Below are 18,458 nucleotides of genomic sequence, written 5' to 3' on the forward strand. Positions count from 1 at the left end.
GGACACATAAGCAAGACGGAGAAGGATGGGCATCGATGACTTCAGGAACTTTACCAAAGCGTAATGACAGATTGAAACACCAGAAAATATCGTATTGGGCTATAGGCGGACACATTCACGACCTATGTTAGGAATCTTCATACCTCCTCACACACCAGTAGACCAACAGAAAACGAGGAATCAATTCGGACCCAATGGCGAGAAGTACCTATGTCGGTCATAATTCTCACTTCACCCTTTTTGTAATTCCCTCTACCCAGCGAATGTATATCGAATCTTCGGCTGCGGTGGTGTCTTCATGTCTTTTCCAAGATAGTAGTCAACGTGATGAGATTGCATGTATCCCTTCAGAGTCATTGCATTGCGGTATGCAGGATTATGAGCCAGAGTATACAAGCGGATATCGCTCGGCTTGTCCGTTGTGAAGATGAGCAACTCATCGGAAGCTTCATTGGTGACAATGACTTCCTCTCTCCAGTCGCCGAGAATGTCACCAATGAAGTTGGGATATCTCCCGGCAGTGACTCCGCCAAAGTCGCTGACTCTCAAGATGCGAGGGAGACTGCTGGAGGCGCTAGGCTTCTCCCAATCCCACTTCTCAAACTTTCCATCATTGAAAAGTTCGAGCAGCTCGTCCCCATCCCACCAAAGGCCAAGATGGGGCCAAGGGGCGAGCTCAGTGTCCGACTCTGTGAGCTCATTCTCTTTGGCGTTGTAAACTCCTGAGAACGACCATACTTCCATGCCCGGATGGGTTGGGTCAATGTCACCGACCATGCCGCGGGCAACGTCGGTCACGTTGTTGCCGACGTGCTTCCAGATGATCTCGCCAGATGAGCCATCGTAGTAGTACTCGTAGATCAGATCTGGGTTTCGCTGCTGCACGCCGTACCCCTGAAGCCCTTTACGATCCATGTCAATCTTGGCGAGATGGAATCGATCGCCGTGGATGATACCCTGATCCCCGAGGGTGTACCTCTCCGTGCCATCTCCATTCAAGGCAAAGCCGATCTCAAGGACCTCATCCTTTCCGTTCCCGTCGAGATCAATGATGCGCGTGTTATGCCCGTCGGGGAAATTTTTGTCGCCCCGGTTCCACTTCCACTTCTGCTTCAGAGATGTGCCGTCAAAGGTCCAGGTCACATACATCAAGTTGAAATCACCAGACCCAATGCGGTTCTTCATGTACGCAACGAGATGAGGTGTCTCTCCGTCCAGAAACCCGGCACCGAGGCGGGCGGCGAGCGGTCCGTCGTCAATGTAATCCGTAGGAACTGGGGCGAAGGCGCGAAGAGCTCCCGTGCGCCCGTCAAGAATAGCCATGGACTGGTGGTTATTCGTTTCCCCATCGCCGAATGTCTTCCCGTCCCCAAACACAACTCCATTGGCAATACGAATCGCAACTTCGGCGCGTCCGTCACTGTCGAAGTCGAAAACAGTGACACCATCCCAATGGCCAACGTCAATTGTCGATGATCCCGGCTCTATGTTGTTTTGATTCTCGCTATTTGGACCAAGATTGACTTCCCAGAGAAAAGTCCCATTACCGGTGTAAGCCTCAATAGTCTGGGGTGAAGTCTGTCTGTCGAGAACAAAGTCCCACTCGCCGTCTCCGTCAAGATCACCAACCCAGACGAATTTGACAGCGCCACCGCTGCGGATAGGGATCCGGACAACCGGCTCGACCGCATTCTTGGCAGGTAGACTGAAAGATCCGCTAGCATCTTGTTCTTTGCCGTCAATGACGGGCCGTACGAAGTAGGTATTGATTTCATCCGGATTAGCGGTAAAATCAAGGAAATTGGTGCCGCTCGTGAGGATCTTGTCGTTGAGTTTTGTCGGGGAAGTCGCCGTGTCACGATAGACGTTGAAGCCGATTCCTGATGGATCCAGTCCAAGAAGACGCCAGGTGACCAAGATGGCTTCGTCGCTTGCGCGCACAGCAACGACGCCTCGGCCAAGATTTTCCAAGGGCCGGGCCGCTTGTGTCAAGAAGGCACTAGAAAGAGCGAAAGACGCTGAGAGAAGGTTGAGAAACTTCATAATTTCGGCCTTTCGAGACACCTTTGATGAGTAATATGGACGTTTCAACCCGTGCTGTTGTCCTTGAATCACTTAAACCTACCTGGATTGACCGAGGAATGAGCTGTATAAGTAGCTACTAGATTATACTGACTTTGTCTATACGCACACAGGCTTGTTGACGCCGTTCACTTTAATTGCCTCAACTCAGTCCGAACTCCCGTTAGTCCACTCCGTTTCCGTCGTTGCCAGGCTCATTGTCTTGATGCCGCAGTCTCTCCAGGTTTACAGCTCAGTAAATGACACGGGCGGTTTGCCTGATGTCACGCAACCACGGCACACCCTCCGACGTCCGACTGCCATTGGAGGAGTAATAACACCTACCTAGACTCGGCAAAGTGGGTACCCGAATAGTTGTCGCTGAACGTCAAATGGTTGCCCGAGCCACTCATTCCGAATCAACGCTTCCACAGCTCGGCCGTCAGCGGCACTCAATATCTCGGTTCAATTGAGCCGGAAAATCGGGCCAACATCAAACAAGGACCACTCTCACCCCATGGGGAAGACATACATCCAAATTGCTTCAATGCACCCCGCAACTGTCAATGCTAGCGGCTAAGGATGGTACACCAATCGTTAAGACCTAGTAATTGTTTGGGCCTTTGTCGCTTTCTATCATCTTGTGGTTGATAGATAAGCTAGGATGGAGAATGAAAGCAATCAAACGATGTGAAAACGAGTTAAAAATGACACACCCACAATCTTCGGTAAGCCAAGACCACTTGCAACTCATCTTGAAGCAACTAGAGCCTCTTATCCGTGTCCACCTGCTCCATGATCTTTCCAACATCCTTCTCTGCACTTTGAAGATCTTGATGTACAAGGCCCGCAACCCATGGACCCCTAGGAATGAACAATGCTTCAAAAGGATTTGGCCCAATAACGAAGCCCGCCGGCATCATGGACATCGGATCAACCACTTTCTTCTTCAGTGTGACCGGATCCGTTGTTTGCTCAAGACGAAATGCCCAAATGAGCCGGGCAAACAATATCCATAGACCTTCTCTGCCTACATGCCTGCCTGGGCAAAGTCGTCTTCCGTATCCAAAGGCGGTCCTGGGTAGGTCTCCATTCTCGATCCATCTCTCCGGCCTGAAGTCGTCGCAGTCCGCGCCATACACCTCTTTGTCCCGCGTAATCGCCCACTGGGAGTGAATTATCGTCGCTCCCGCCGGAATTCTATATCCCTTGTACTCATCTTCCTCAACGGCCGCATGGTCCAGCCCAGCTGGTAGGATAGGTCGCCACCGCATGACTTCCTCGATCATCGCGTCGACATATGGCAGCTTCTCCCGGTCTTCGAAAGCAGGCAAGCGATTATGACCAACGACTTCATCGATCATGGCCTGAGCCTTGCCAAAGACATGCGGATACGTCAACATGGCAACGACGAACCAACACAGAGTGGCGACGCTGGTATCACCGTTGGCTAATGTCAACGTTCCAACAACCCACGCCTGCTCGGTCTCGCACATGCCCATATCCGAGGTATCAGTGCTGTCGGCAATTTGTTTGCTCAGGTTATAACCAGGTCTTTTGAGTGCGCTGCGAAAATTGCCCAAGTAATGAGCCTCCTCGCGCTCGAAGAGGACCTTTGCTGCCCGTTTCCACGGAGAAATGGCGTAAGGAAGATGTTTTAGCCAAGGGAAGATATCGTACCATGTTTGCGTAGTCTTCAAGACTACCGAGGTCGGGGCGACGTCGAAGAATTTGATTTGTGCTTCATGCTCGGGATTGCCTCTCAGCAGCCGATAGCCCCAAGCTATCATGCTCACGTTGCTGGTGGCTGCGCGTCGGAAGTGCCAGTGAGGGTTTACAGCAGCTCCCATTTGCTTCTCGCTGCTTTTCTCTTGTATCTCTGACAACAGATCGTTCAGCAGCTGAAGCGATTCCAACTCTATCAGAGGATGGTACGGCGCCACGGAGCGAGGGTTGAGTCCCTTAGCATGGAGCCGTTGATGGAGCCGGAACTGGGTATCGTACTGTAGAAAGAGAATGTTGTAGTTGTTACAAACGAGCTCTCCTGCGTAAGGACTGAATGTGCGTCCTGAATAATTGCTTGCTCGCTTGTTCAAAAGATCGTGAGCCGCTTCGACCGTTGTAAGGACGATGTGAGACTGGCCTCCCTTTTCATAATGCATGATTGGTCCGTACAAGTACTTCCATTGGTAATGGGTCAACCAGTTGAAGCATACCTCTGGCGCATTGAAGAAATTTCCGAAAATTGGCAATCGAGGCGGTCCTGGGGGTAAAGAAAGGGTCTTCTTCATATTTAGCTGTGAGTTTTGCCGAATGTGGGAGACTAGTAGATAGAGGACAATAGAGATGAAGGTGAATACGAGCAAGACCATAGACATCGACGTACAGGCCGAAGATGCATACTTGCCGCCGAGAGATTCCATAGTGAGTTTCTTGATGAATTTCCTTTAGTTAATGACTCAGTGTAGGTTAAAGAAGTGGTTAGATAATACAAAACATGAAGGGAAAGGGAGTTCAAATATCCGCCCTTGGGAGGCGGTAGTAACAGCCTCTCGTTCGACGCGGGTCGTTTACTCTCCGTGTTGTGAAACATTATATGCAAATCATACGTATGAGGAGAGATTAAGTTCTCGTGTCAAGAGCCTTATTTCTCACTCACATTTCGTGTAACACAGCCACACGTGGACGACTGAACATATCACTTCAGCCATCAGCATACTGAGGTCATATAATTGGTCAGGAATGGAGGCAATTCGCAAAACTTGTTTACTGATATCATGATAATATCTAGTGCAAACACAGCATGTCTAATTGGCCGATGATAGATGATAGTCCGCTGTCGCTCTTTCCCCGGAGCGTAACAGCGCATACGTATTGAAGCACAACAGCAGCCAAGTCAACTTCCCCTCTCAGGCGCGCTTCGTGATCTCCCTTCATCCAACAACATCAGAGAACGCATCGGCGAGGTATCCGCCAGGTGAATTTGGCTTCCCATACTTATCGGTAGCCATGCCCTCCATCGCGGGAGCAGCCACGTCCCGCATGTAATCGGCAATCTCTTCCTATTTGAATCTCTCCGCAAACTGCTTGGCATGCAGGCTCAAGCCCTGCGTAGCCCAGATTGGCTGTACCTGCCACATGATACCCATTTTTACAATGTCCGCGGGGAAGGTGCTCTTACTAAAGTCGTATGCGCCAGTGCCTCCAGGCAGAGAGGCGGTATAGAATCCGTGCATATCTTCCTTGTCTGCGACGCTGTTTGTCAGCGCACCACGCACGTCCAATCCTGGGTTTACGCCTCCAACCTTTGCTAGTCAAATGATACTGGAAGAGTTCCTAACTAGCTCGATATCCCCAGAAAGTCTTCCCTCCATTTCCTTCTCCTTCTTGTTCACTTCTCCCTCCACGACAGTTTCGGAAGCAGACTGTTCGCCAGCAGCTTTTGCTTCTTGTCGCAGCTGACGCTTGTGCAAGAAATCCGCAATGACTGGAAGGGTTCCCTGTCAGTTTGTCCTGAAGGTCGCACTTGGGGTTGTTAAAATAGGGGAACTTACGGACTAAAATCACGGCCGCGAGCGCGAATGATAGGATAGAGGGGAAGCCTTGCTCAAAGGTGGGTGCCATGGTCTGCGGGAAGATGAGAATAGGCAAGAAAGAGTCTACATCGTTAGTCAATTGGCGAGGAAAAGGTCTGTTGCCCCTTAGGTTTGACTCACTGGTCGCGTAGAATAGTCCATTCATGCTGGAGATAGTCAAGGCACGCTCTTCCGCGTTCCCATTGTTCACCTCATTCGCCCACGTCTGTATTGCAGTTAGTTTCACCACTTACTTTGCTAGCATATGCACCCCAACGCTGTCCTACCCAAAGAACAGCCGTAACATAATCACAAGACACGAGGAAGAAACCGGGCTACTCGCGCAGCATCCGTCGGCGAATACGCTGTAAGTATTGAAGAGCCAACAACAGTTGTGCTCATCTGGGATTGCCCGCCGCCCGTCAGCAAACCTCGCCAAAGACTTCTAGAACGGGGGCGTCACTTACAAGAGGACCAATGATCCACAAGGTTCTGTTGCCGGTCAGGTCCGACATGAAGCCCCACGCAAAGTCCGTGACTATAGTGACGAGGTTGACGCACGCCGGGATGACGTTACGTTGTGTGACACTGTATCCGTTCTCGCCTACATCGTGTCAGTCGATGTTTAATGAACGTGAGAAACTGGGAGGGGCTCGTCGTACGAAGGTAGATGGCAAAGTAGTTGTTGGCCTGACACGAGTTGCCGTACTGTCAAACAAGTAAGTGTAAGAGAGGTCGACATACAATACGAGGGACCTCAACGGCTTCGAGGATGGCGGGCAACTTACGAAGATATACATCAAGCACAAGATCCACCATCGCCAGTTCCCAAACATGCGCTTGAGTAGCTTCATGTCCACAACTCCCGTGATCTCCGCCTTACCCTGCTTCGCCGCGCGCTGCATCGCAATTTGCTTGTCCTCTTCCGTGATATACCACGCGGTCGTGTTATGCGGGTAATCAGGAAGCAGCCACCACACGGAGAGAGCAACGGGAAGTGACATACAGCCGCAAACTGCGTTCTCACTGGATCAGCTTACTTTCTCTCCCGACTGCCAAGAGCCAACCAAGTCTCGTACCCCAGGATTTGAGGGGCACTTACCGATATACATCCATCTCCAACCCGCCATCCCCAGATGCCCGTTCAAAGACTTGTGGATCCCAGCCTGCAAGAATCCAGACGTCGCCTGTCCAAAGAATCCCGCAATGTGCCAGACGGCCACGCGCTTCGCGAGCTCGGGCTTGGTGTACCAAGATTCAAGGAGGAAGATGATGATGGGCGAGAAGCCGGATTCGAAGAGACCGATCATGAAGCGGAAGGCGTACATGTGGTTGCTGCTCTGGGCCGCGGCTTGGGCGAAGCTGTATATAATGAGCAATGTTCTCGATCCATGCTATCTCAAATTCTGACATACGTAAAAGCCGTCCATCCCAGTTCGCAGAACACGATGCAGTAGTGAGGACGGATCTTGAGTGCGATCAAGTTTGACGGGATTTGCATGATAGCAAAGGCAATGGTGTAGTACACTGTTGCTCTGTCAGTCCGCACCCACCAAGTACTTGCCTCTCATCGTTTCAGGAAGCAACTTACTGAGCATGTAAGTGTACTCGTTTTCTTGAATATCCAAGTCCTCTTTCATCCCGCTGATGTCTGTGAGATTCTAGCAAGCCCCATTTTCACCTCCATCGCAGAGTTGATCAACTTACATGCGTTCGTGAAGTTGCTCTGATCAACGTATTTCATCCACTTCATCAAGTTAGCCACCGACGAACCGAACACAACCCAGTGCTGAACTTACCCAGCCAGGAGTGGCGCAAACCAAGATGCCGAAATCCAGCTTTCGAACCAAAGCGCGTTCCTATTCCGCTCTAGTCAGTTTCCGCCATCACGGCACTAGGGACACAAGTTGATTGGTAGCCATACCTGCCACTCCCGGATAAGGACCATCCGCTCCAGCCAGTAAATCGGGCGCTGGGAGCTGACTTTCGGGATGATGGGATAGGCGGGGTGGTGTAAGTCAGGACCGTCTCAAGCTTGTCAGAGACCAGTGCAACTCAGATTATCCAGACGCAAGCTGCTAACTTTCTCGATACCATTCTTTGATCAAGTAAACCTACCCGCAACACCATCAAACATCGCTTATACCAAATCATTCCCTTGAGAATCAAGTTTCCAGCATCTCGACATCCCCAAGACATCACACGCGTCCTCTCGTACACCATCCACGCAGCCAACCCCCCTCCCAACTGCCCAACATGTCCTCGCCCACAAACCACTCACAGCAACTCACCCTCGCCCGCGAAGCCTGCCGCCCAAACCTCATGCTCCAAAACAAACTCGCCCACTCCTTTGGCCTCCGCGTCGCCTTCTCCACCGAGATGCCCCTCGTCGCCAAGCGCGCAGGCTACTCGGCCGTGCTCATGAACCTCGAGCACATGGCCATTAGCATGGAGACCATGAAGGATATCGCAGTCTCATGTCTGAATGTTGGGTAAGGCCAGTCAGAGAAACCTACCCTGACGTAGGTACTGACCATGGCAAAAGAAAAAGCATCACACCAACTGTAGTCGTCCCAACGTGCGCCCCCGAATGGATCTCCCGCTGCCTCGACTCCGGGGCCCCAAGCCATCATCGTACCGTACGTAAACACCGTCAAGCAAGCAAAAATGTGCGTCAACGCATCAAAGTTCCCACCTCTTGTGCGTTGCCATTTCCCGCCTGACCTGTACCCTGCAGTGAAAGTGCGACGAAACTTTAGGCTTACACATGAGGATCATATGTAGGGCCACTACTCCGTACCCATTGTCACAGCAATGACCCAGTACACGACGACGCTATCCTACGCGGCCATCGCCGAGGTGGTCAACGACGATGTCCTCATCATGGCCATGATCGAGATCAGAGAAGGTGTTGAAAACGTAGAGTGAGTACCCACAGTCTCACACAACGGGAGAAGAATCCCATGTGGGAGTTGTTGGGGTTAATCAAAATCACAGAGCCATCGCCGCCGTGCCGGGCATCGATGCCTTGTTCGTCGGCTGCGCAGATCTCTGCATGGAGTAGGTCAACCCCTATTCTGCCGTAGAAGAGGACCGATGTATGACATTTCGAGACTGAAGCTGACGTTTGGTTATCCCAGGCTCGCAGTCCCTGGGCAATATGACTCGGAAATCTTCCACTCTACCGTTGCCAAAATCGCCAAGGCAGCAGAGAAGGCGAGCGTAGATGGACGAAAGGTGTTCGTGGGACTCGGCGGGCTGGAACCGAGACCAGACCTCCTGGAGGCACTGGCGAAACGGCATGATACTATTCGGTAAGTGGTTCCTTCGCGTCGGTGTTCCGTCGTGTCGATGCGGTAATTCGCTCAAACCATCGACCTCAGGTTCACAATGGCAGGCCGTGATCTAGCTCTTTTACTCGCAGGCATGTCAAAACAAGCGGCGTCAATGAACGAAATTTCGAACCAACTCCAATAGTTATTTGAGCCAACCCCAAAGAAGAAAAGGCAGACAAGGGAACCCTCCTAGAAAAAAAAAGACTATGGCCACTAAAACACAAACCGGCCAAACCCGAACTCCGCCGAACTATTCCCCGGCTTCCAAATCCCGGGTAGCAAACCATTCTCGCTCGCAATGCAAAAGAGGGTAAAATGATTTTTGAAGGAGAATCGTGTCGTCGTTGGTAAGGTGTAGGGATTTTTGGATCGATGAAGGCGTGGGGCATGAGAACTACACGTCTCTCCATGCGTTTTCGGCATTTTCGACATTTCTGAGCGAAGAGGGCTCAGTCCTGTTGGATCCAGTGCGAATACGGCCCCGTTGTCCCTCTCCCGTGGTGCCATAATGAGGGTTCAGGTCGCTGTATCTCACAATGTCTTCAGATTCCTCACCACTGTCATGCGCTGAGTGCGTGGAGATTGTAGCAGTGAGAAGAGGTCTGCGCTGGCGCTCTTCGATAGGACGCTCTGAGAGGTGGCTCCAGGGTTGCGCCCACCATGCGTGTCTCCAGTTGCTGGCACTCTGCATAAAGAGCAGCGTCAGAACCTGTGACGAATGTCTGATTAGCCCGGAACGGCTGTGGCCTGCTATATATCTATATCGGACATACCTGTAGCACACCCACGGTGATGACGATGCCTAAGTCGATGGAGGAATTCCGCACCGTTGCGTCCCTCCACGGTCCGATGCAGGCAGTATCTCGACCAGTAATTTCGGCGCACCGGGCATTAGCACCGAATGGCCAACCGCGGTCCTTGACGCTGTTCAGGCCACAGCAATTAAGGCTATCCTGGATGCGCCTGATGGTCGACTCATCCTTGGCGACAAACATGCGCTGCCAGCTGGTAGACAGGGCGCAGTTTAGGCCATCGCCGGGAAGAGCGGTTTGCAACAGGATAACGGCGACAGCGGTGGTCAAGATGCCTTGAAGTGTCTGGATAATGGTAGGAAACAGCTGCTCGGTCCGAGCGAGAGAGTTGCTCGCATTGAATAGCAGGCGCGGGTAGTAAAATGCGTTGATAGTGCCGAGGATGGGTAGCAGAATCGGAAGCAGAGACAAGAACGGCGAGATGGGAAGGGCGAGATTGGTGCTCGTTACGTGAACGACGCTGTGAAATGATTAGCAGAGAAATTTGCGGTCGGTGATGTTTGAGAACTCACATGGCCGTCGTCAGCAGTCCGATACAGATCTGTAGAAGTATTTTGGTTAGATATTACCTGATATCGTTCACGGTTTCAAATGGTGTTAGTGGATGCCGGCCGTGGGGCTTACCAGTAGAAACACTACGCCTGGATTGACCCCCATGATGAGCTTTTGAAGACGAACGAGCGCGCAACAACACCAGATCGCTTCCGACCGTTGGAATAGAATTTGTTTAGCAATCAGTGTATGAACATTGATGAGAAGGCGTCTGGCTTCACATGTGAATAAGTAATAGACGAAAGAAAGAGAGCGAGAGTTGGGAAGAAGAAAAACGGGAAGAGGGAGGGTGTGGCGCCGTTCGTCGCCCCTCCAAGGAGACCCCAAGGGACCCAAAGGTGCCGATCGCTGCGCTGGGTGGGAAGCTGCTTGATGCGGCCAAAATCGAACATGCCCATTTGCGGCACCAGCAGCGTTGGCAGCGAGCAAGCGCCCACAAGCACCGACGCCAGACAGCATCCAGTCATCCCAAATCTTCCCAAAAGAACTTTGCCGCAGTCTTTCGACGTCATGGCTCAACCCTCCGAGAAGCTTATTCCCTCAAACTCCAGCACGCCATAGGCTGGAGGCACTTTCGTACGAGGGACCAGTCATCTCTACAGACTGGGTGAATCTGGTCTTGGGAACACCCTGGATGACTGGATGTTGCCGTGTAGCACCAGATGGACACACCAATGCTGGAGGCCCAACACCAGTGTGTCAGTGTGCCATCCAGAGAAGAAACAGAAGAAGTGTGTGCGCGAATCTGCGAGAGACTGTTGGACCCCGCATGCCGTACGACCAGCGACCGCATTCACGGAGGCGCAGGCCGCCCATCCCGCAACCCTCCAATGCCGATCCAACGTCCTTCCAGCTATTTCTGACCCGAGTGTCGAAGGCGAGGTGTGTTGTCCTGAATGTATCCCGTGCATTCGTCCATCAAATGACGCGACAGAACTGATTGTTTTCTGTCGGTGCCGCGCTGTCCACGTACAGCCTTTTGGCGGTGTGTCGGACGATGGATTCGACTCCAACCTCCTCACTCTCTTCCTGGCGACGAGGGAGGCATACAGGCAGGCAGTCAGTCAGGCAGACTCCTCGCGCGCATCAATCAGTCTTTGACGGAGTGTAGGGTAAGCTGATGATGACGCCAGCGGCAGGGAGGCAGCTTTCGGGAAGCTGTCTAGCTGCCCGTCCAGACTCCTCCATGGCCCCATCGAGATGCTTGTTACCCTTGCAGTAGTGCTCCGTGCGTTTGCGTTAGCCCTCTCGATAGTGCTTTTTTTTCGCACATGCATCGCCAGGTCAATAACCCTCCGAGCTGCATTTGGTTCGCCTGCCAATGTTTGATGAGGAATGCGTTAAATCCCCAGGCTCATGATATCGTTTGCGGCCGCAGACAGGAATAAGGACTGAGACATTTCCAAACGGTCTCGCCCGCCTAAAGGCCTTTCCGTCGGCCGATATGTTACTACTTGAGGTAGATACCAGGCCCGATGCTTATAAGTTGTATCTGTCTACTACCTAAAGTGACGGTCCTTAGAGGACACAGTCTACGAGGCGGAGAGCTTGTCAATGCGAATTCGAGTGAGTCAAAGATGATGAGGCCTTGATGTGCGATTTTGACACCAGAGAGCCGAGAAGTATGGTATGAGACAGAAGGGCACCACAGTCGAGTAATTATTGCCGGTCGGTACCAACTCTGGCGAGACAAATCCATATGCTGGGGTAACTAACAAGCAGCTAGCTGTCTCCGGAACAAGCGTGGGGTTGTATTGGAGGAGGGTCGCGCAGAACTCTGCCTAGCATTTTCAGATATGTTCGGTACACCGCATGGCCACCAGCTGATGCCAGTAGTCGACGAAGTCCTTGGTGTTCAATCCAGGTTGGAGGCAGAAGGATATGCCACGAGGTCTAGGGGTGTAGCAAGGGGTTTGGGGGCGGAAACGACAGCCTCGGAGGAGCTTCACCTTGCAGCATGGGCGGACCCACAAGGCTGAATGAATGCTTCCAGATGCCGCCCGGCTCCCAAGATGCCCAGCCGGTAAAGAGTCGCCGAGGTGGAGAATGATTCCGGTGAGAGAACCGGCTTGGCTTGGAACGCTGACGACGCTGTCGTCAGGGAGCTCGGGTGGTATCGCAGTAATCTTTGTTTCTCCTCGAACACCCCCGAATTGAAAGTGTCTTTCAGGTCTGATTGGTTGTATTCACTGCTCGGAGCGTCGTCTGACATTATTCAAGAAATGATCGAATGGTTGAGCTCGGATTCTCCAACTTGAAGCCATGGAGAGCATTGTCGGGTCCAGAGTGCCATCGAAAAAAATGTCAGACACCGTTTTGGCAGTCGATTTCCAGGCAGGCATGAAGATACCGGGCAAGATAATGGGTAGTCCATGTGCTAGAAGCCAATCGAGGCCGATGATCAAGCACCATCTGATGGTGGTGTTCATGTGTTGAGGCGAACTGGACCAAGAGCTGTGGGGTCCAAGCTAAGGGAACACTGAGTGTCGGAGCTTATGTAAGCAAGCCTCTAGCCAAATAAGGGAGAGAGACTGAAATTCAATTCGTCAAAGCTGCTTGAGCTCCCCGCCAATCTAATCTTAGCGTCTCCACTCCGCAGCCCCTCCATCGGAGAAGGTGCGGCAGGTGTGGCAGCAGGAGCTGAGCTGACGGGAAGGAGGGGCAACTCCATTCCACAGCTTGTTCCTGCCACCTGCTGTTGCGCTGCTGCTACCTTACGCGGCGTGCATCAGCCAAGATTGACGTCGTCGTTTCCCGCCATCATCTTGCCGGAATTCCTGTTTGCGACCATCTCAATCTCTCTCCCTTTAATATCTACACATACCCCGCGTACCTAGTGGACATCTGGGGTCAGAACCATTATCCTCACGTCCGGAAGAGGCAATCTAGAGAGACAACCGCCGCGGAAACGTCACCAGCAATGGCCTCACTAACTTCAAAGTTTGCCAACCTCAATCCCTTCTCCAAATCGGCGCCAGAGGATGAAGAGGAGCTCGGCGATGCGACCGACAACACCACCTTGGCTGGCGGAGGCCACGCTGCACGCGACTCAGACCTTAAGCACCGTCTCCGCGTGAGCCGTGCCATCAAGTCTTTCCTTGTCGATCAGAAGGCCATCTCCTCCAAGGAAGCAAACGTCGACTCAGAACAGCTCACCCCCGAGTTGCAAGCCCTCGTGTACAAGCCTCACATCAGCGTGCCCCGCGAGCTTACTGATAGATCCCACCCATTGCCCGAGTACTTCATCAGCTCCAGCCACAACACCTACCTTCTGGCCCACCAGCTTTATGGAAGCTCTTCGGCAGAGGCCTATGACGAGACATTGCGTGCTGGCGCGCGATGCGTCGAGATCGATGCCTGGGATAACCCCGACAACAAGGACGAGCCCAAGGTCACCCACGGATACACCCTCGTCTCCAACATCCCTTTCCGCACCGTCTGCGAGACCATCCGAGATGTCGTCGACCAAGAAGCCAAGGAACCACATCCCGCTGCGCCAATCCTTCTGTCTCTCGAGAATCACTGTGACCCTGAGGGTCAACTGCGCCTGGCATTCATCATGAGAGAGGTCTTTGGAGATCGCCTTCTTAGCCAAGCCATCAGAGAAAAAGGCCACGCCGAGCAAGAGGGCCAGGCCAACCATGTCCGTCTGGAGGAACTCGGCAACAAGATTGTTGTCATTGTCGAATATCACTTCCCTGGAGAGGCCGACGACAGTAGCTCGAGCTCAAGTGATGATGACGAGGAGGAAAAGAAGGCCAAGAAAGACTACAAGGAGAAAAAGAAGGCTGCGCCTGCTTCGCTGATTGTCCCAGAATTAGAAGCACTCGGCGTCTACGCTCAGTCCGTCAAGCCCATCAACAATTCGTGGTTTGAGGAGGTTCTGCAAGATGCGCCGCACCATCACCTCATCAACGTCTCCGAGTCTGGGCTGGCCTCCCATCTGCCGACGCACACTGACAAAATCTCCCGCCACAACGCTCACCATCTGATGCGTGTTTTCCCCAAGGGAACTCGCATCTCTTCCAAGAATCTCCATCCCGTTCCTTTTTGGGGAATTGGCGCCCAGATCTGTGCCCTCAACTGGCAGACATTTGGAGCATCAATGCAGCTCAATGAGGCGTTATTCGCCGGTTCCGAGGGTTTCATTTTGAAGCCCGCCGAGCTCCGGCCCGGTGGCTCGGGCCACCTCAGCAACGGAAGGAAGCGAAAACTCCGTCTACACGTCGGCGGGGCCACCGACATTCCCGTGCCGTCCGATCGCGACGAAGACGAGACAATCAAGCCCTACCTCACGTGCACGCTTGTACATCCTCATGATCTCGATATCAAGCCTCCAAAGAGGAAAACGGCTGGCTACAAACAGCACAAGCTGACAGGATTCTTGCACAAGGGAGAGAATCCACCACCCACCGACCCGCTATGGGACGAGGTCCTAGAGTGGGAATACCAAGACAACGAAATGGTTTTCTTGCGGATGCTCATCAAGAGTGATGACAGCTTCGCCAAGAACCCAATCTTTGCCGTTGGCGCGGTACGACTGCTCTACACGATACCGGGCTGGGTCTTTATCCGCATGCTTGACCTCAAGGGAAGAGAAACCAAATGTTCCATCCTTGTCAAGTTTGAGGTTGTCGACGCGTAGAGGTAGCCATGTATACGCTAACTGTTTCGAGTATCTCCCAAAGCCTTCGTAATATAACACGCTTGCCATTACTTGTCCGATCATTGTAAGGACTGATGTGCGATTGAGATCGTCGTAGCTAGTGCCATATGGATCTCTACTTGGCTAAACAGCGTATTCACAGAAACGGATATGAGATATTGCCACAGCATTTGATCCAAGTAACATACATAACTTCCCTTGCACGCGCGCATCATGCAGCCTGATCAGCGGCACATGGCACGACCTCGTCCCGATCCTGAACCTCCCCCGCCAAGAAACCACTGCCTTAGTAAGCGACTTTTGACCCCAAGACAGAGACATGGACGGTGTTGAGACCTATGAAGGTTTCGAGGCACCGGGCCTACTGCTGTCAGTATGGTTGGTGTGGTGATCGAGTCCGGTTAGGTGTTGGACACATCCCGCCCATGTTCGTGTACTGTACCACACAAGACCATGGCAAAAGGTGAGAAATAGGTTTCCGGGAAGGATTCAAAGGATTCTGGATTCATGTATAGTAAAGACTTCACCCTGGCCTATGGCTGAAAGGGACGGGGATACACTCGATTCCCCTTGTCGTATGTGATTACACACTAGTGCTCGTACAGCCGGACGCCATCAAGAAGCATCACAGGCGGCATCTTCGAGGCAGGCGACGGTTGCTACTTACACTATGCTGCCTCTCCTGACATAAAAGCCTTCACAAACAAGCATCCTCCCTCTACATCACACGCGCCCCATCCATAGGCCCCCAACGGAAACCCCACCAAATAAACGCTCGCTACACCTCCAATATGCGGGAAGCCTCGCTCGGCTCACCTGTCATGAACAGACTTTACCCGCCGCCCGCCATCCATCCATCCCCGTCGGCTAGGGAAGAACCCGACATTTAGTCGAACCTTGAAGGTGCGAGAGGCTGATGAACGGGAAAGAGAGTGTGAGGCTCTTCTAGGTGTATCCTTGCGTGTGCTGAATCTGGATTGCTGGGTTGATGAGTGCCGGTTTACTACCTGACTACCAAGTGACGGGTTGCGAGTTCCCCCGTACCAGGTTCATCGCTTTCGTAACTTTGTTCATCGGCCGTCCGAAATCTACATAAAACTGGTTTGCCGTTCTTCATCGTACTCACTTCTCATATTTACTGTGGCCTGTCTCGTACAAATTTGTCAGCTTGATAAGATGATTGTATCCAGTTGGTGGAAATTCACACAAACTCCATAATCCTCCTACTCCGGATCTTCGCAACTCACCACTTCCATCCGAGCACCATCTCACCCCGTCCGCCCCCCGCTTCCGCAGCCGTGACGCGGTCCCACACCCACCCACACACGACCCCGAACGAAGTCCAGTCCAGTCCGTCTAATCACAACTGCCCCGTACGCCTCGACCACCAAGACCAACAAGCGGCCCTCCCAAAAAGCCCCCAAATAAAACTCAAAGCACCGCTGAAATCCGAACTTCACAAAGGCCGGTTCTTTGGGTGGCCTGAAGGTGGGTTGGTAGAAAAACTTTACCACACGAAGTGGAAAAGAGACCCTTTCCATTTGAGAGGGTGAGGTGAACTCACGCAAGAGCCAACACCACCCACTCTGCTATTGAGTTACCGAGAGGGAGGGACAGAACACAGACTGGGAGGAACGGCCGCGTTGCGAGCGGTTTGAGAAAGGTTGGGATGATTCGTGGACAGCCCTTTCCGCGGGCAGCCTGGGTTTGCATGTACCTGGTTCGTGCTCCATGTAGAGCGGCGCCGACTCGGCGAGAGCTTTTCAGTACTCTGTTCATTCAGTAGTTTCGTCGTAGAGATGATTTATGAGGGCATTTCAGTTGATTGCTCAGAATTGAGCTACAGCGATGAGCGGCTGACACTGAACTGTGAAATTACTCAACACAGCACTATGTCTCTACTTGTAGTGATGAGTTGAGAGAGACACCGGGCTTAAGCAACTCTACAAGCACACAAAAAGTCACAATAAATAACGGAATAAATCAGTGATGTGAATGAAGACGTTCCAATCGTCTATAGCTGTTATTTACTGCTATGCTATCTCCGTCATCAAAAGTTGACACCCGCATCCTGCGTCCTGTACGTCCTCGTCACCCTCGGATCCCACTTCATCTTATTCTGCCTCTCAAGCTCCTGCTGCCTCTCCACCTCCAACTCGTCAATCTGCGCAAAGTTCCTCTTGCTTCGGAACGGCCACCTGCCCTTACGGTACAGCATCCCAATCACCAACCCGAAGATCAAAACCCCGCCCACGGAGCCTAACGCGATAGGCAGCGCCGGCATCAGCTTCACGTTGCTGCCGCCCGAGGTCTCGGCTTGACTGGGCGAGGCGATGCCGCCGCTTCCGCTGTTGGCGTTGCCGCTTGGTGTGGGAGTCGGCGTCGGGGTCGGAACGAGGCTGAGGGGCGTGGTCTCTGGTATCACGGGGTCTGGAGGCGGTGGGATGAAGGATGGTGTTGGCGTGGGGATTTGGTCGCCGACGCCTGGTGTTGAGATGGGTATCACCCCAGGGATGGATGTTGGTGAGGGGAGTGGTGGCGGGTCGGAGAGGGATGGTGTGGGTGTTGATGTTGCGTTTGTGGTGGTTGAGATAATGAAGGTTGTGAGAGGGCGGGCGGAACTTGATGGTGGTGGTGGAGGCGGCGGCGGCGGCGGCGGTGATGGTGTTGGTGTTTGTGAAGACGTCTGTGAGAGCGTTGGTGTGTTCTGCCTTATTGGTGCCGATGATGATGAGGATGAGGCTCTAGCAGGCAATGATGATGATGGCGTCGCTTTTATTGAGGGTGTTGGTGTTGTTTGTGCCCTCGTTGCTTCGCTCAGTGTGTTTGGGGTTCCTGTTCCCACTCCCGTTTGCCCTCCCAGACTCGTGGGAGGCGTTTTGGCGTCAGGCTGGTTGTCGGCCATGATGAAGAAGTGAGATGGTTGAGTCGTGAGAGTAAATGATTATCGCTATTCGTGCTTTGTGGTATATGTTTTGGTACGTAAAGGCCGTTTGGATATGTTCGTCGCGTCGTAGTAGATTATGTTCAGTATGAGTTCGGGGCCTTTTGGTGGTGGGGGAATTCCTCCGAATAACCTCGTAACCAACTCGAGTGTGGTGAGGTATGATGAAATCCTGATCTCCAAAGCAGGTTCAATGTCCCAATGACGACCAGGTAGTGTCAGGTGACGGCGTGAGGTGGGTGGTATTTTCCGATGTAAGTCGATCCAGCGGCTCAACAATCGCCCTCTCTCTATTCCTCTTGTTCGTCTTCTTGATTTTTCGTGCCAAGCCTCGGAAGCTGTCAACGTCAAGGGCAGTTCAAACAAGACAAATTAAACACTCAATAAACATCATACAATGTCAGTCCCAAAATAAATAAAAAAGAGACCAAGGCACTTGCCGTCCCAGAAAAAGAGGGCTGGGGGGGAACAGGAATCTTTAAACAAAGATGTGCCGGTGGCCACGTACCCCCT

The 18,458-nt window shown here is 52.5% G+C and overlaps 8 protein-coding genes across 8 annotated transcripts; 2 read left to right on the plus strand and 6 right to left on the minus strand.

Moving 5' to 3' along the window:
• Positions 1–252: 252 nt before the first annotated feature.
• Positions 253–2,043, minus strand: CTAM01_07057 (uncharacterized protein; the record flags this gene model as incomplete). Its single annotated transcript, XM_060523082.1, has 1 exon — positions 253–2,043. One exon carries the CDS (start codon positions 2,041–2,043, stop codon positions 253–255), a length of 1,791 nt encoding a protein of 596 aa, XP_060382213.1.
• A 782-nt stretch (positions 2,044–2,825) lies between these two features.
• On the minus strand, positions 2,826–4,484 carry CTAM01_07058 (cytochrome P450; the record flags this gene model as incomplete). Its single annotated transcript, XM_060523083.1, has 1 exon — positions 2,826–4,484. The coding sequence occupies one exon, from the start codon at positions 4,482–4,484 to the stop codon at positions 2,826–2,828; it is 1,659 nt and encodes a 552-aa protein (XP_060382214.1).
• A 510-nt stretch (positions 4,485–4,994) lies between these two features.
• On the minus strand, positions 4,995–7,276 carry CTAM01_07059 (pantothenate transporter liz1; the record flags this gene model as incomplete). Its single annotated transcript, XM_060523084.1, has 11 exons — positions 4,995–5,123; positions 5,193–5,308; positions 5,387–5,548; positions 5,616–5,720; positions 5,778–5,862; positions 6,104–6,240; positions 6,299–6,344; positions 6,425–6,651; positions 6,739–6,998; positions 7,052–7,163; positions 7,228–7,276. The coding sequence occupies 11 exons, from the start codon at positions 7,274–7,276 to the stop codon at positions 4,995–4,997; spliced, it is 1,428 nt and encodes a 475-aa protein (XP_060382215.1).
• A 616-nt stretch (positions 7,277–7,892) lies between these two features.
• CTAM01_07060 (HpcH/HpaI aldolase) lies at positions 7,893–8,954 on the plus strand (the record flags this gene model as incomplete). The annotated part of the gene is made up of 5 exons (XM_060523085.1): positions 7,893–8,123; positions 8,205–8,336; positions 8,421–8,560; positions 8,634–8,696; positions 8,777–8,954. The coding sequence occupies 5 exons, from the start codon at positions 7,893–7,895 to the stop codon at positions 8,952–8,954; spliced, it is 744 nt and encodes a 247-aa protein (XP_060382216.1).
• Positions 8,955–9,365: 411 nt separating this feature from the next.
• On the minus strand, positions 9,366–10,440 carry CTAM01_07061 (tetraspanin; the record flags this gene model as incomplete). Its single annotated transcript, XM_060523086.1, has 4 exons — positions 9,366–9,680; positions 9,745–10,243; positions 10,296–10,324; positions 10,408–10,440. 4 exons carry the CDS (start codon positions 10,438–10,440, stop codon positions 9,366–9,368), a joined length of 876 nt encoding a protein of 291 aa, XP_060382217.1.
• Positions 10,441–12,125: 1,685 nt separating this feature from the next.
• Positions 12,126–12,608, minus strand: CTAM01_07062 (uncharacterized protein; the record flags this gene model as incomplete). The annotated part of the gene is made up of 2 exons (XM_060523087.1): positions 12,126–12,431; positions 12,546–12,608. 2 exons carry the CDS (start codon positions 12,606–12,608, stop codon positions 12,126–12,128), a joined length of 369 nt encoding a protein of 122 aa, XP_060382218.1.
• Positions 12,609–13,255: 647 nt separating this feature from the next.
• On the plus strand, positions 13,256–14,980 carry CTAM01_07063 (phosphatidylinositol-specific phospholipase C; the record flags this gene model as incomplete). The annotated part of the gene is made up of 1 exon (XM_060523088.1): positions 13,256–14,980. The coding sequence occupies one exon, from the start codon at positions 13,256–13,258 to the stop codon at positions 14,978–14,980; it is 1,725 nt and encodes a 574-aa protein (XP_060382219.1).
• Positions 14,981–17,051: 2,071 nt separating this feature from the next.
• CTAM01_07064 (uncharacterized protein) lies at positions 17,052–17,906 on the minus strand (the record flags this gene model as incomplete). The annotated part of the gene is made up of 1 exon (XM_060523089.1): positions 17,052–17,906. One exon carries the CDS (start codon positions 17,904–17,906, stop codon positions 17,052–17,054), a length of 855 nt encoding a protein of 284 aa, XP_060382220.1.
• Between the last annotated feature and the right edge of the window lie 552 nt (positions 17,907–18,458).

Source organism: Colletotrichum tamarilloi, assembly GCF_030869305.1.
Source record: "Colletotrichum tamarilloi strain Tom-12 chromosome Unknown Scaffold_21.1, whole genome shotgun sequence".
NCBI classification, from domain to species: domain Eukaryota; kingdom Fungi; phylum Ascomycota; class Sordariomycetes; order Glomerellales; family Glomerellaceae; genus Colletotrichum; species Colletotrichum tamarilloi.